Below are 16,673 nucleotides of genomic sequence, written 5' to 3'. Positions count from 1 at the left end.
CCCAGTGGCCTGTGATGGGATGTTAGATGGGGTGGGATCTGAATTACTACAGAGAATTCTTTCCTGGGTATCTGGCTGGTGAATCTTGCCCACATGCTCAGGGTTCAGCTGATCGCCATATTTGGGGTCGGGAAGGAATTTTCCTCCAGGGCAGATCTGAAGAGGCCCTGGAGGTTTTTCGCCTTCCTCTGCAGCGTGGGGCACGGGTCACTTGCTGGAGGATTCTCTGTGCCTTGAAGTCTTTAAACCACGATTTGAGGACTTCAATGGCTCAGACATAGGTGGGAGGTTTATCACAGGACTGGGTGGGTGAGATTCTGTGGCCTGCATTGTGCAGGAGGTCAGACTAGATGATCATAATGGTCCCTTCTGACCTTAATATCTATGAATCTATGAAATCAGGCTCCTGAAAGGGGCACAGGAGCCTGGAAAGGCAGAGAACCACTGATCTAGCTCGTCTCATTGTTCTCCAGTTGCTCAGGCAGCAGCAATGGGATCCAGATTCTGGGCCCAATCCTCAAAAGTATTTTGATGCCGAACTCCCACGGTATCCACACAGCTAGGGGCTGCCAGGGGACAGAGCTGAGCAGTGGGAAAGTCCCCCCCCTTCCCCTCCCCCAGCTTGGCTTTTTCTTATGCTAATGCAATGTGCCCGTAGTGAGGTTCACAGTTGATTGGTGCCTGAGCTTAAGTGCTGCATTTTAAGGAAGTGAAAAAAAATGAAACTGTTTTGCACAAATAAAATAATCAAGGAACGGGGAATCCTTCCACCTGGTTTTTCATACCAATACTTTGTAAAGCGCTGTGGGGGCAGGACGGGAGGAGACAGGTGTGACATTATCTGATTAAAATATGACCATTGTGACAGGGTCAGGCCAGATGGCTACAGGAGAATGATAGAAGGTAGATATATTAGCTCCAGATTAAGCAGATCCCTTTTCCCTTAGTAAGATAGGGCTGTTCCAGAACAATCAGGACGTTGCTGGAACCAATTAAGGCAGGCTAATTAGGACACCTGGAGCCAATTAAGAAGCTACCAGAATCAATTAGGACAGGCAAGCTAATCAGGGCACCTGATTTTAAAAGGACCTCACTTCAGTTAGTGAGGTGCGTGCGAGGAGCTGAGAGTGAGTAGGCATACTGCTGGAGGACTGAGAAGTACAAGCGTTATCAGACATCAGGAGGAAGGTCCGGTGGTGAGGAGAAAGAAGGTATTGGGAGGAGGCCATGGGGAAGTAGCCCAGGGAGTTGTAGCTGTCACTCAGCTGTTACAGGAGACACTATAGACAGCTGCATTCCACAGGGCCCTGGGCTGGAACCCGGAGTAGAGGGCAGGCCCGGGTTTCCCACCCCCCACCCAAACTCCCTATTTGATATAAGAGGAATTGATCTGGACTGTGGGTCCCACCAGAGGGGAAGCTCTCTGGTCTGTCCCCCGACCTATTAGATGGGCCAGCAGAGACCGCGGGGATTGTTCTCCTCCTTTTCCCCATGCTGGCCAGTGATGAGGTTAGCCCAGGTTTGTGCCACTAACAAAAGGAGCCAAACTGAGGACTGCTGTAAACCTCTGAGGAGAGCAAATCTGCCAGAAAGCGCAGAACCCGCCAAGGCAGAGGAGGAACTTTGTCACACCATATAGATCATTGTTGCAACCACTGTTATATATTTGCAGCAAATCTTGTACAAAGGTTGTCAAGTGAGGTGTCTATGACGAGGTTATGATTTGCTGCTTATGATTACACTATCTGTATGCAGGTATCATTTTTTGTATTGGAAGTTATAAGTGTCACGTTGCACTCCATATGATTTTATAAAAATATGCTAATGAGTGTGAATATATGTAACTGGAATATGCTTCATGCAAAAGGTCTCTTGTAAGGTGTCATTACAAAGCTTATAATCTACTGAGTGTGGTCATCCTGTTTGTATAAATGTATCACTCTTGTATCTAAAACTAGAAATATGAAATATAACTCTGCGGTTTTATTGTAGTTATGCAAAGCGTGGGCCATTAATGGTGGTTTGGAATCTTAATGACTTCCATTAACCAGGACAATTGACTGTAGATGGCTCTGGTTACTTGTAAGTCTTCCTGTATACGTGTGGGCTGGCAAGTGGGTAATGAAGTTTTACAGTGACATGTGATCATGTCACCTGAACCGGAATCCATCTTTAACCTGGTGCTTTTCCACTGAGAAGGAGGGTGGGAGCCCAGAGGGACAAAGGATTCCCGCCTTATACAAAAGATATATAAATGGGTGGAACAGAACAAAGGGGGTGGCCATCATGAGAAATCCCCTAGCTACCACCTGAGCTGGAACAAGGGCTGTACCAGGGGAAAGGATGGTGCCCAGGCTAGGAAGCCATCCAGTCTGTGAAAGAAATTTATTGAAACATCTTTGAGGGTGAGATTTTATCTGTATTCAGTTTTATTACTGTACTAGACTTAGACTGGTGTGTTTCATGTTATTTTGCTTGGCCATTCACTTTGTTCGGTCTGCTATTACTTGGAACCACTTAAATCCTACTTTCTGTATTTAATAAAATCACTTTTTACTTATTAATTAACCCAGAATATGTATTAATACCTGGGGGGGGGGGGAGGAATAGCTGTGCATATCTCTCTATCAGTGTTATAGAGGGCGAACAATTTATGAGTTTACCCTTTATAAGCTTTATATAGGGTAAAACGGATTTATTTGGCATTTGGACCCCATTGGGAGTTGGGCATCTAAGTTTCAAAGACAGGAACACTTCTTAAGTTGCTTTCAGTTAAGTCTGCAGCTTTGGGGCACGTGGATCAGACCCTGGGTCTGTGTTGGAGCAGAATGGCATGTCTGGCTCCACAAGACAGGGTGCTGGAGTCCCAAGCTGGCAGGGAAAGCAGGGGCAGAATTAGTCTTGGCACATCAGTTGGCAGCCCCAAGGCGGTTTCTGTGATCCAACCCGTCACAATAAGTATTGGTTCTGTACGTGGAACTCAATGTTTGCTCCTGGGGTAACGCCCATGGGGTAACACCCAGCATGTTCTTGGGAGGACTATTTAAATTAAGTGGCTCATCAAAAGAACATTTAACTGACAATGGACCATGGGAGACGCCTATCTACACTCACTGAAATTTCCTGATGCGATTAGGCAAAATGCATGAACATGGGACTTGCCCAGGTGACTGCAAACTCCATCTTGTTGCTGAAATTTTCCACAGTAAGAACAATGGGTTGCCCTCCACATGGCAAAAGCTATAAAAGGCCCTGGAAACCCCTCCATTTTGTCTTCAATCCTGCTTCTTATCTCTCCTACAAACTGAAGCTCTGAACAAAGGACTGAATGACTGTGACAAAGTGCGACTGTTCTTAATGTTTCCTCTGAATACTGTAGGGGTACCTCAGTTTCCTCTATGCATTTCTTAAGTCTCTAGGTGGTGGGATAAGGGGGTGTAATTGTTGCAGAGCAAAGGACCAGGGTACATAAATGGCCCACACTCTGTCTCCTGGCAGCTGATGGCTTGGGCCCTTCCCCCCTGCAAGATGATAGCTAAAGGGTTGGAGAACAAAGGAATCAGGTGACCTCCTGGACCGGGAAAGGGACAAAGCCCAGAGGAGGAGGGGCTGGAGGGTGAATCAGTTTGGGGCTGGCTGGGACGAAGAGTGAAGTACAGACGTGGCTGTCTGGCTCACTGCCCCCCAAAATGGACCCGGCTGAGGGGTCCTGTTCTCTGTACCTACAAGCTCTGTGTTAGACCATGTTCCTGTCATCTAATAAACCTTCTGTTTTACTGGCTGGCTGAGAGTCACATCTGACTGCGGAGTTGGGGGGCAGGACCCTCTGGCTTCCCCAGGACCCCACCTGGGAGGACTCGCTGTGGGAAGCGCATGGAGGGGCAGAGGATGCTGAATGCTCCGAGGTCAGACCCAGGAAGGTGGAAGCTGTGGGAGCTGTGTGTCCTGAAGACAGGCTGCTCACAGAGAGAAGACTTCACCAGAGTCCTGACTGGCTTCGTAGAGAGCAGTTCCAGAGCATCGCCCGGGGACCCCGTGACAATGACCCATCCCAGCTGTGGATGTTCTCCAGAGACTTGATTTGAGCCTGCAGTTTATTCCATCTCTGCTACAAGCCTGAACCAAGAACTTTGCCATGACTGTATGTCATTGATTCCATTTAACCAATTTTAACTCTCACCTTTTTCTTTCTTTCTTTCTTTCTTTCTTTCTTTCTTTCTTTCTTTCTTTCTTTCTTTCTTTCTTTCTTTCTTTCTTTCTTTCTTTCTATAAATAAACCTTTAGATTTTAGATACTAAAGGATGGGCATCAGCATGATTTTGGGTAAGATCTAAATTATACATTGACCTTGGTTTGTGGCTGGTCCTTTGGGATCAGAAGAACCTATTATTTGATGAGACTGGTTGTAAAGAACCACTCATCTCTGAATCCAGTGTTTTTGGTGGTGATATAAGAACTGGAATGCCTGAAGAAATTGCCTTTATGTTCTCTTGTTATCCAATGTGGTGAAAGAGGAGTTCACTTTTGTGGCTGGTTTGGTATATCTTATAAAAGAATAAGCACCCGTTGTGGGTTGTTTGCCCTATTTCTCACCAGTTGGTCCTGAATTTGGCATCCTCAGTTGTGACCCACTAAGGCACAGTTACAACTGGGAATTAGGACTAAAAATACATCTACACAGCAAAAAACCAAACAAACCCCACAGCGGTGAGTCTCAGGGCTCCGATCAACTGTCTGTGACTGGCGGGGCTCACAGAAGCATTGTAGATGTTCGGGTTTGGGCTGGGCCCCAGGTTCCGAAACCTGCCCCCTTGCTGGATTTTACAGCCCCGGCTTCAGCCCCAGCCCAAATGCCGGACTGGCTCTTTTAGCCCCAGCTGACTCTGAGACTCACTGAGTAGATGTACCGCCATCGCAGAGTGTCAGGCCCCGATCCTCAGGTGGCCGAAATCAGCCTTGCTCCTTTGACTGCACAGCAGCAGATTCCCCCAGCTGCGGATCGGGAGCTTGGACTTTCACCTCTGGGTCACTGCATGGATCCAGCCATGGCCAGGAGAGGCAGCGTCAGCACCTCGTGGGAGCTGTTATGCGGTCTGTATGAAATAAGTTGGTCTAGTGGTTAGAGAAGAGAGCTGGGACTCCTGGGTTCTATTCCCAGCCCTGGGAGGGGGATAGGAAGCCCCTACCTGGATACGGCACCATATCACAAAACCCACCGCCCCTGGCTCAGATTGAGTGCCCCAGTGTGGATGCTGCCTTGGATTTGCGCTCACCAGGGCGCCATCTCACTATTATCTCGCATCACTTGCATTTGTCACTGCACCAGCACGTGGGGGCAGCCCCAGCAGAAATCCCCTTCCGCACGCGACACACACAAGAGGTGCTGGGGGCCGTGCCAGGGGCGATGACAACAGGGGCAGGCATCAGGGAAAGTGGCTTTTGGGTGCGTTGCTGGATTCTGGAGAGACCTCCCCTTCTGCCACCAACCTGCCCCACGGGAGCCCAGCACAGCACCCTCTGCTGCCCATGTCTGCCACCGTCTCTCCGCTCCGCGGAGCTCCCACCATCTGCTAGCCTGGGGCAGTGACAGACCCTCTTGCTCCCTAGTTATAACACCTGGCCCTGAGCTATCCCCTTTCTCCAGCAGATCTCAGTGTGCTTCACAAAGGAAGTTGGCATCACTATCCCCACTTTATAGATGGGCAAACTGAGGCATGCATGGGGGGACTGACTTAACCAAGGTCACTCTGCAGGCCGGCCATGTCTGTAGGCAAAAGCCTGAGGACTTTAACTGGACCGGTCTAGTTAAAACATTACAAACCCCCGCCTCACCCAGTGGGGATGCCGTTATACCAGGACAAAGGTTTGTTGACTGGTAGGTCAAATTACTATCGGACCTCAGGCCTACTGGTGACCCAGACTCCCAAGATACTTTGGGAATGCTGCTAAACTCTCACTGGCTGTGAAAAATGCCAATTTGCTAACATTTTTAGCCTAGCGCCCTGTTATTTGCGTTGCCACGCGACTGTGCGAGAAATGTACCAACTGCAAACAAATGGAAATGTATAAATAACATAGTGATGGTAAAAGTTTATGTTTAAGCAGCAGATGTGTAATGGTGTGCTGGGAAGTCTATGAAATTTACCAGACACAGATGGATTTGTAGCCTTGTATTGGGAAAGAGGAAGTGATAAGCTGGAACTAAGTTACCTATAAATAGTCCAAGCTGTATGCAAGCAGTGGCAAAAGACATCACGGGGATCAGTCTGTCGTTTACATCAACGGCTGCAAGGTTTGTTTGGTTCAGCAGACTTGGTAATGGATCTGCCTTTCTGTTTGGGCGCTGTGCTATTAACTAATAAGATGTAAGCAGTGTCAGGATGAGCTCCACCCTGACATCTGGTGGTGAGGTGTGGCAAGTTGTGGAAAAAAAAAACTTCAGGGGCCGATCTCATTTGCATAGGCACACCCACCCCGCCTAGAATGAGGCCATAGCTGACCAAATGGTCACTTTGGCTGCTGTGGGATCCCCAGTGTCTCTGTTATTGGGGCAGGAAGAATAAATTGTTATTACCCTGATTATGGGAACTGTGCTTGGAACTGTACTTGGCCTTTTGTTATGATGGAGGGACTCACCATCAACTAAGTAGCACTCGCTATTGCAAGGGTCATGGGTTCCAAAACTCTGTGAATTGAGAGAGGTTGGGGAGAAGTATTAATATTTGGTGGTATGGGCCCCTTGGTGAGGGCCTTACATGCTAATTGCACTGCCTCCTCTCTCCACTGGGGAATATCAGAGCTAATTTTGATTCCATTAGGAGTCTAGTTACAGGCTGCTGAGCTCACTTTGGGCTAATGGTGCACCAGCCCTGAGGCTCCCCTACTACAATCAGAATTCACCTAAGAGCTGAAATCACTGAGCGTTGTGTTAAGTAGGGGGGGACCCTGAAGATATATTGTGGAGCAGTTTGCGGGACGGCTGGAGTGCCTTATGGACAGGCTGGTGGAGCAGTTTGTAGGACGGCGGGAGCTGCTGGTGGGACGCGGAGCAGTTTGTGGACCGGCTGGTGGAGCAGTTCGTGGGATGGTGGGAGCTGCTTGTGGGCCGCGGAGCGAAGCGAAGGAGTTTGTGGACCGGCTGGTGGAGCAGTTCGTGGGATGGCGGGAGCTGCTTGTGGGCCGCGGAGCGAAGCGAAGGAGTTTGTGGGGCGGCTGGCGGAGCGGAGCGGAGCAGAGCGAAGCGAAGGCCTATGGAGCTGTGGGGCGGTCAGCTTCAGATCATGTAAGGTGCCTCTTACCCCCATCCCATCTCCACCCAGGGTGGGAGGTAAAGCTCCGCAGATAAACTTTTGAACTCTGGGGCTGCCCTGACCAGGGACAGAGACTTTTGGGTCATTGGACTTTTGGAACTTTGGGTGATTTGGGGTTGCTGGACTCAAGAACCAAAGGGAAAGGGGCATGCCCCAATTTGCTTGGGGTAGGGTTTTTTTGCTCATGGGTTGTGTTATGAATCCTGTTGGTGGTGTTTCCCCAACATAATGCCACATTGTTTCTGTTTGTTATTAAAAGGCTTTTTGCTACACTCAGACTATGTGCTTGCGAGAGGGGAAGTATTGCCTCTTGGAGGCGCCCAGCGGGGGTGGTATATATTTGTCCCAGGTCACTGGGTGGGGGCTCGAGCCGGTTTGCATTATGTTATTGGATTGGATCCCCTAGATATTGAACCCGGCCCTTGTTGCTGCCAACTCTGACGGGCAGAAGGGTTACACAAGCAGTGGCAAAAGACATCACGGGGATCAGTCTGTCGTTTACGTCAACGGCTGCAAGGTTTGGTTCAGCAGACTTGGTAATGGATCTGCCTTTCTGTTTGGGCGCTGTACTAATAACTAATAAATACTGGCTGGGGCTTGGGTCCTTGAGGTCTCTTTAAGTAGGAAGTAAGATTGAAGCTGAATTGGTAATAAATCTGCTTCCCTGGGGGATCCTCCGACCCAAGTTTACTGGCTGGAACCGGACCGGGCAGGGTCACAACCTCTGTGTCGGGAGTAAAGACCTAGCCGTGTGTGGAGACTCTGGCTGGGACGGTCTAGGGGCCTACAGGGGAGGGGAAAAGTTTGAAGAAGAGTTGTAAGGTTAGATCCAGCGAAACGTTAACTCCATCAAGAGTAAAATGAGGGCGAAGAATGGCCCAAATAGTAAAGGAGGGCTTGGATTGTTTGTAAAGAAACATGCTGTTACGCATGGAGGTTCTGGGGCCGCACCGCGTCCAGCTGGCCCGTGGGATCACACGTGTGCGCTGCTTGTCTCTGAGGCTGGCCAGAGAGTGGAGGGGAAAGCGTGACCCGGGGCGGCAGCTCAGCATCGGGCGCGCGAGGCTTTTAATCAGCAGCTTAAGGAAGTGACAGAAAATGCTCAGAAAGAGAAGCCGCAGAATGGAGAAGTCAACGGGCGGCTGGCGAGCGCCGCAAGGAAAGGGGAAGGCGGACGAGGGGAAGGAGCTGAGGAGACGGTGCATTCGTGGGGTTGTCAGAAACGGGCGGAGGACGGTGGAAGTGCTCATCGGCCAGCACAGGAGCAATTGGCTGCGGAGACACTGGGAGCACCGGGGAAGTCGGCTGAGTGCAAGGAGGACCCGGAGGATGTGATGGAGCAGGACAAGCCTCAGCGTTAATAAGGCAGCCGAGCCGTGTCAGAAGTTAAGAAAATGAACTGCGTGCTGGAAGGAAAAGGTTTGGGGGCACCCAGGGTAAGGAGGGGCGTGGAAGAGATCGGCCCAGGGGCTCTAGAGAGAACTGGGGCAGGAGGCTGCCAGCCGACTGGGCGGGTTTGTGAAGGCCGGGTGCTGGCGTGATGGCAGAATGCTTCTTAAACACAACATTGAAACGTGACATTGTGACAGGCCATGGCAGAAAGGCCAGGCAGGGGAGAAACTTGTCCAGGCACTAAGTCAATGGGTTCCCCAAGGGTGCCGGACAGCACCTGGTTCCACCCAGTTCTGTAGGGGGAGATGGGCCAGAGACAGCAGTTTCCTCCCAGACCCTGCACAAAGCAGGTTGGACAAAGTATGGGTATTTTCGGAGTTCACTGTATTCCAAATGCGAATGGGTCTGGAGTCTGGGACGTGATTCCTCTGGGGGAGACGTGACTCCAGCAAACCCTGGGAAGGGTCAGGACTGTCACAGGACACTTGTAAAGCAATTGACCAGCCAAGGAGGAGCTGTTGGGCCAAACAAAGCAATGGGTTTCTAGGAAATCCCTGTGGGGTGGGGATGCAAATTCCCACCTCTGCCCCCGGCCTTTCAAAGTGATGCCCTGAGGAGTGAGCCACTGGCTGCGAATGACCTGTTCCCAGATCGAGGGACCGGCCTGCGGCACTCACAGATTCCCAGGGGACGTGTTCACAGCAGAAGCTGTGCTGAGCTTGGAAGCACTGAAAAGCCCCTGGGTGGGTTTGACAGTCTGCACCCCAGCCGGAGCCCCGGCTGCAGTCAGGGGAGGGATCTCTGGTAAGCCTAGTAGCAGGCGGGTGGGTTCACTGAATGGTTTAACCCGTGTTCTCGGCAGTGCTGTCACCGTAAGCACCGAGGTGCTGCTTGGGGGAAGCTTGGTGGGGCCGAAGCTGTGGGGCTCACGGGGCTTGTAGCCTTGGAGGGGGCAGAAAAGCGGCCGGCTCAGCCAGTCTGACTTGCTGGGGATATCACAGTGCCAACAGGAAACCGGGAAGCCTGGAGCACCCGGCAGGAGGGAGAGCGAGGCGGGTCCGGCCCATGAGAGGTGGCGGCTGGCGTGCCAGGAGCCCAGGGCGGGTGCCCTGGCTGGCCTACGGAGGCGCAGGACCGGTGCAGTTGCCCTGAGTGGCAACACCGTCATCGCCCCTTCCTCAGCTACATGGAGCTCTGGCCATCTCCTAGCCTGGGGTGGCTACAGCCCCCGCTACTGGGCTGTGAGGCTCACAGCACCTGGCACTCGACTGCCCTTCTCCCGAGCGATCTCACTGGGTTGTGCAAGCGAGGCCGTGTCATTATCTCCACTTCAGAGAGGGAAACTGAGTCACTGGGCGGGGCCAGGACTTGGCCAAGGTCACCCCACGGGCCGGCCACTTCCACACACAAACGCTGTAGGAGTGTAACTGTACCAGGCTAGTTAACACATTACAGCCCCGGTGGGGTACAATTATAGCCCTGCAACCGGGCTAGAACTATTCCCGGACGAGAAGCGTAGACGGGTCTGACCCTGGTACCAGGCACCTGTATGCTGGTGTCACTGCACACACACTGCTGTTGTACTGGTATAACTGTATCAGCAAAACCGACCCCACCTGGACAAAAGTGTATGGGGTAGACTGGAAACTTTGGGACAGGACTGTCTCTCGCTCTGTGTCTGCAGAGCCTGGCACAAAAGGACTTGGTCACTGTGTGTCTGTGCAGCGCCTGGCACGACGGGGCCCCGATCTCGGTCACTGTGTGTGTGGGCAGCGCCCAGCCCGACGGGGCCCCGATCTCGGTCACTGTGTGTGTGGGCAGCGCCCAGCCCGACGGGGCCCCGATCTCGGTCACTGTGTGTGTGGGCAGCGCCCAGCCCGACGGGGCCCCGATCTCGGTCACTGTGTGTGTGGGCAGCGCCCGGCGTGACGGGGCCCCGATCTCTGTCACTGTGTGTGTCTGGCCAGCGCCCGGCGTGACGGGGCCCTGATCTCTGTCACTGTGTGTGTCTGGGCAGCGCCCGGCATGACGGGGCCCTGATCTGGGTCACTGTGTATCTTGGCAGTGCCTGGCATGACGGGGCCCTGTGACTGGCACACAAACCGCCCCCGGAGAGGGAGGGTTTAGGGAACTGCCCTGGGCCCTGGTGGCAGAGTTGCCAAGCGTCCCTTATTACAAGGGACGTCCTTTATCTTTCCATCTCCATCCAACAAGACCGGGAGCTGCTGAGTGCTGCAAAATGCAGCAAGAAAGATGCCTAGCGAAGGCAGGTGAGTCCTGCATGTCGATGATGTTGATGATAATCTCAGGAGGCGAGGTGGCATCGGGGTGCTAAGAAAACACCCCTTGTTTGGTAAATAAAATGTAGGCTTGAGCCCTCAGCCATCCTTCCTGGCAGCTCTGCCCTGCCACACCCGCATGGTCCTGCCCGGCCTTGAGGAGGAGCTTGGCAGGGAGCAGAGAACAGCTCCATTGAAAGGTGCCAGCGGAGGTGAGCAGGGCTGGGATCGGCAGCTCTGCAGAAGGAGACTGGAGGCAGGCCCAGCGGATGCTCTACCTGAGCTGCTGAGAGGGAAGGACTCTGGGCATTTGCAAGGTCGGAGACATTGCCTCAGGTTTGTTCAGGTCTGTGCTTTTCCCTCTGGCTTGGGGAGGCGGCAGGAAGTGACCCAGGAGGGTGACGAGGGGCGGGGGATGACACAGAGCTCTCTGGGGGCAGGGTTCAGCTGCCCGCCTTGTGGCCTGGACAGTGGCTGACGTGCTGTCCCCCCGGTGCGGCGTTCCCCAGCTCCCCAGGCCGGGTTGTGCTCTGTGCCCAGCCTTGCCCACGTTGGGATGAAGGTTCTGCCCCTGGGGTCGCGCTGCCAGGCCAGAATCGCTCCCTCCCCTCGGTGCGCAGTCTGTCGGCCCCGGTGGTGCTACAGACCCCTGAGCCCTGCTGCATGAGCCTGGCTGGGTCTTCAGCAACTGCAGCCCCCTTGTGAAATCCCCCCCGACTCCTTCCTCCTCGGTGGCTGGGGCTCCCAAACAGCATTGGCAAGACAGTTTATTAACCAGCTACCTGGCCCCACGCCCTGTCGCCTGCCTATGTGCTTATAAAGAGAAGCAGGTGACAGTGCCTGGAGCTCACTCTGCTCCCAGCTCTGCAGGAACCCAGGTGGGCACATGCCAGCCCCTCTCTGCACCCCCCGGGGCGCTGGTCCCCATGAACCAGCTCTGCCCCCCAGGACGGCTCTTCTCCCCACAGCCCAGCTGGGGCTGTTAGTACAGCCAGAGCCACCGCCATGCCCACCGCTCAAGGGGCTGCCATGGGGACCCGGGGAGCTCAGGGAGAAGGGGGATCTGGGCAGGGACAGGATGCTGCCCCCAGATGATAGTCCAGGCTTGGAGCCCGGGGCAGCCTGAGCTCAGGGGGATCTGCTACCCAGGGGCTCTGGGGGTGTTTGGCTCCAGCCCAGCCGTGCCCCCTCCTGGGGGTGGCAGGCCGACTGTGACGGGCTCGTGTCCCCACAGGGCCGAGGGAGAGGAAGATGCTGCTGCTGACGTCGGTTGTGTGGCTCTTAGCGCTCTGCACCGTGTCACTCGGTGAGTTTGGATTCCCAGGGCTGCAGGTTCAGGGCAGGGCCTGGAATCCCTGAAGCAGCTGAGAACTGAGTGGGGAGGGCAGGGGAAATGGGGCTGGGGAGTGGGAGATCAGGGACAGAGGGGAGGGGTGGGAGGAGCAGTGGCAACACCAGCTGATCCCCAGCTTCTACCAAGGCCCCGTTAGGAGGTTTCATGGTGAGACTGTCCCGGCAGCCTAGACGTCGCCCCCTGGATCGGAGCAGGGCCCATCTACCCTGGTGCCCCGGCTCCAGCAGCGGCCAGTGCCAGATGCTCCAGAGGGAGGCGCTAGACACCCCCTAGTGGCCCATGATGGAATAACCCAGCCACAGGGGAATTTCCTTTCTGTTCCCATCAGTTAGTGGCCCCAAGTCCCGGGGCGGGAATCCGTCCAGTCCCACCCACTGTGACGCTGGCTGTTCTTGTTCTCCACAGAAACCTCTGATCCATTGCTGGATCCTGCTCTTGGCCCAGTGACAGCCAGTGGCAGGGAGTTCCCCAGGCTGATTGTGCCCAGTGAGCCTTTTCTCAGGGTCAGATGTTCTGACCTTCCAGTTTCTGGGGCGCTGGACTCCATCCTGTTTGTCCCGTCTCTGAAGGGACCAGGCCGAGGGGCAGCGGGGTCAACAGTGGGAGATCAGAAGGATCAGGGGCCTCCCAGATGGAGAGAGAGTGGAAAGGCTGCGAGCGGAGGAAACAGATCGTAGGGATGCAAACGACCAGAGGGGTCAGAGAAGACAGACGGGTGCTGAGCCGCACACCCTGGGCAGGAGCTTCCCCAGCCCCCGCCATGGTCTCCAGCCCAGCTCTTGCTTGGCCTCCCTCCAGCCTGGCCTGGCTCCCCTTTCACCCCTTTGCTGCCAGCAGCGGGTGCTGCTGCGGGGCGAGCAGGCTCCCGGCCAGGCCTCTCTCCAGCCCCATCACATTTAACGCAGGGCTGCGCGTCCCCCCTGCGCTGTGCACAGGCTTTGCTGGCCCCCACCCCCACTCCATTGCTGCGGCCCCGACCCCACTCAGCGCACCAGCCCTGGGCCCGATCCTGCTGCTTGGGCTGGGGCAGGTGGGGGGCACCCACATTAACCCAGCCCTTTCTCCCCTCCCCCGCAAGGCATAGGCTGCCCCTCCATCGTCTCCCGCTCCAAGTGGGGGGGCTGGCCCCCAAAAAACAGGGTCCCACTGAGGACCCCAGTGCGGTATGTCATCCTCCACCACACGGCAAGGAATCGCTGCTTCACATTGGCCTCCTGCAGCCGTCTGGTCAGGCGCATCCAGAATTACCACATGGACAAGAGGGGCTGGTCTGACATTGGCTACAAGTGAGTGAGGGCGGGTGGGGTGGGGTGGGGGCCTCCCCATAGTTACGGGCAGACTCAGGGCCGCTGCCCCCAAGCAGCCACATGGGGCAGCAGAGACCACACTCAGGGGTAGAGGGGACTTGTCCACAGCAAAGATTTGATTTTTATATTTAATATTTTGGGGCTGAAAAGGGGGATTTGGGGAGGGGTGCAGCCAGAGTTTCTGCTGTGGGGGAGGGGGAGTTAGGGGGCTTAGAGCCCCAGGCAGGGGGAGGCGGGGGGGGCGTGAGGGAGTCCCTGAAGAGCGGTGGATGGGACAGGGCAGTGATGGAATTGGTGGGGGGATGGAGGGCCGCAGGGAGCCCCTACGTTGTGCTACGAGCTCAGCTGACAGACGCCATGTGGCCTGCGCCCTGCTGGTCTGTGACACTGCCCCATTCCGGCGCTGTCGACACGTTTCCCTGGGGCCGGCCTGACGCTCTGGAACGAAAACCTGGCCAAAGATTTTACTCCGTGAAAAGTTTTGAGATGGTGAAGTCGGGGGGGATGGAAACCCAGCTAGGAATTTTCCACGGGGTGGCAGGTCCCTGCGCTGTCCTGCCCCAGATCAGCCCTCACTCGACCCCCAGCTGTGTCCCGGAGGGGCCTGGGGCAGCTCCCACCAGGGATGTTACACACAGCGCCACCTAATGGCCAAAGAGCACAATACAGCTTAGCCCCCCATTCCATTACAGTCCCTTTCCTGAATGGGTCTTTAGCTGCATGGCAGAGGATTGAGCTTCTAGCTCCAAGGGTCCCAGGTTCAAACGCTTGCAGGGTCAGCGACGACCCTGGGGGAGCTGCCGAGAGCGATGGGGAGGGGAGGGTGCGACTGACGTGCCCGTGCGGGTCTCACACTGCGCTCTGCCTGCAGCTTCCTGATCGGCGAGGACGGCAGAGTCTACAAGGGCAGAGGCTGGAGCACCAGGGGGGCCCATGCCAAGAACTGGAACCGGAAATCACTGGGAATCAGCTTCATAGGCAACTTCTCCAGTATGTGGGTCCCATCTGTACAGATTTCCCTGCTAGGCCCTGCCGGGAGCTGGGAATCCCTCCTGCCGGGCTCCTGCCCACAGCGGCTCTCCCCTGCTGACCTGACACCCAGGGCAGGGGGTTCTGCCACAGGGACCATCTCCGGGTGACCTAGGAATTGGTAACTAATGACGAGGGATCACTGCTGTAAAGCGACCTGGCTGGCTGCGAGCAAACAAGGTGGGGTTGTAATCCAGCCAAGCAGAAGGGCCGGGATCGGGCCCAAGGAATGCAGGCCAGACCTACGGCCTGGAGCCTGGAAACCAGCGACCCAGAAAGGATCTAGGGCCAGGGAAAGCAGCTGAGCAGGAGCAGCCCATAGGACCCTGGAGCTGTAGTGACCTTTGGCTGTACAGGGAGCGGGAGAGAGAGTAGGAGCCGGGGGGATAGTGGGGATCACCTGTGTACGGCATCACGGGGCCCATCGCTGGATCCCCTGGCTGGCTCTGGTGGCCAAGGGGAGTTTGCTCCACTGGCTAATCGCCCTTCCTTTTCGACATTTGGGCTGGGGACCCTGTCTGGCTTCAGCTCCCGGCCCCGGCCCCTCTTCTGCCTTTCTCCGTGCAGCTAACGCACCCGCCAGGTCCTGTATTTCCTCCCCGGGTGATCACCTGGATGGGCTGAGCTCTGCCCGTCCCGCCCTGGCAGCCATTTCTCCAGCCCAGGGATTGTGTTTGTGGCTCTTTTCTGTCCCCTAGACAATTTTTCCACATCCCTTTTATCATGTGGGCCCCAGAGACAGGCCAAGGATCCAGCATCCGTCTCCACACAGCCGGACACGGGGAAAATCCCCTCCCCCTCATTTCCCTGATCTCATGAGCCCTGCGTGTCCCCATATCACCCTGGGAGCTAGGCTGTTGCTTGTCCATTGTGACCCATAGATCCTGCCCAGAGCCCGGCTCTTCAGGTGCAGCCCCCAGGCTGGAGGTGGGGCCTGCATCCCTCGAGCTGTGATTGTCCGTGGGTCTGGATAAAATGCATTTAGTTTGCCTGGGCCCAGTGCACGTTGTAGGACAGCCCTGGCCTCACTGGGCAGAGAGAGCCTGAGCTGGGCACTCGCAGGAGGGCTGCAGCTGGGGACGCTGGGCACCCGGTGCCCCCTCCCAGCTGAGAGCTTGGGGCGGGGGATGGGATTCAGGGAGAGATCTGCCCCTGGCCTAACCCAGCTGGCCTCACCGCCATCCCGCTGGGCTCCGCCGCAGTCGAGCTCCCCGTGCGAGGGGCACCAGGCTGGGGCACGGGACCAGGAAATGCAGCAGGTGGGAGGTTGCATTACCCAGCGCAATACAGGGCGGACCGGGGAGTGACATTGACACGGCCAATCGAGAGCATGGGCAGAGGGGGGGTTATTTATTCAGGCCACAGTCACATCCCCTGAGCAGAGAGGGGCCAGGGGCCAGGGCCCAGGCTGAGATTAACAAGGGGTTACTCTATCCTACAGGGATAGTCCCCAGCGCTGCTGCCCTGAACGCTGCCAGGCGCCTGATCCAATGCGCCGTCTCCAGGGGTTTCCTGAGCCGCAGCTACACCCTGAAGGGGCATCGCAACGTGAACCCAACCAGCTGCCCCGGGGACAGCCTCTACAGGGTCATCAGCCAGTGGCCCAGGTTCAAAGCCTGAGTCCCTGCAGCCTCGGGGCAGCCCCTGCGCCCATTGCTGACCCCATCCGCAGCTTCTGCCTGTTCGAGCAGCACCTCCGCCCCCCAGCAGGGGGCAGCCCCCCGCTTCTCACCTGCCGGCCTGGGAAGGACCCGTTGGGTGGTTCGCACAATCCTGCAAAGGGGTTTTAATTCAAGTGTAGGTTGCCTTTAACCCAGCGCCCCGGCAGCTTAGCGCTTGCTTTGCTTGGGAGCTACTGAGCAGTGACAATAAACCAGCTTCTAGCACATGAAAAGTTGAAGTGCTGGGAATCATTTCATCTCCTGTTAAATCATAAGCACCCCCCAGCCGCTGGGCTGGGCTGGGAGAGCTCAGAGGGTGTGATTATGGTCTGTCGGATCTG

At 55.6% G+C, this 16,673-nt stretch overlaps 1 protein-coding gene across 1 annotated transcript in view; it reads left to right on the top strand.

The window, feature by feature from the left end:
• The window catches only part of LOC141976316 (peptidoglycan recognition protein 1-like), a 43,476-nt gene extending 27,153 nt beyond the window's left edge, over positions 1–16,323 (top strand). The window contains exons 2-5 of the mRNA XM_074937252.1: positions 12,216–12,287; positions 13,414–13,621; positions 14,514–14,632; positions 16,113–16,323. Coding sequence (XP_074793353.1) covers positions 12,233–12,287; positions 13,414–13,621; positions 14,514–14,632; positions 16,113–16,291 — 561 coding nt within the window. The 5' untranslated portion in view covers positions 12,216–12,232 and the 3' untranslated portion in view covers positions 16,292–16,323. The remainder of the gene's footprint in view (positions 1–12,215; positions 12,288–13,413; positions 13,622–14,513; positions 14,633–16,112) is intronic.
• The last annotated feature ends 350 nt before the right edge of the window (positions 16,324–16,673 follow it).

The sequence above is a fragment of the Natator depressus genome, chromosome 23, assembly GCF_965152275.1.
Source record: "Natator depressus isolate rNatDep1 chromosome 23, rNatDep2.hap1, whole genome shotgun sequence".
NCBI lineage: Eukaryota > Metazoa > Chordata > Testudines > Cheloniidae > Natator > Natator depressus.
Note: the sequence above shows the minus strand (reverse complement) of the source record. Positions and strands in the feature narration are given on the sequence as shown.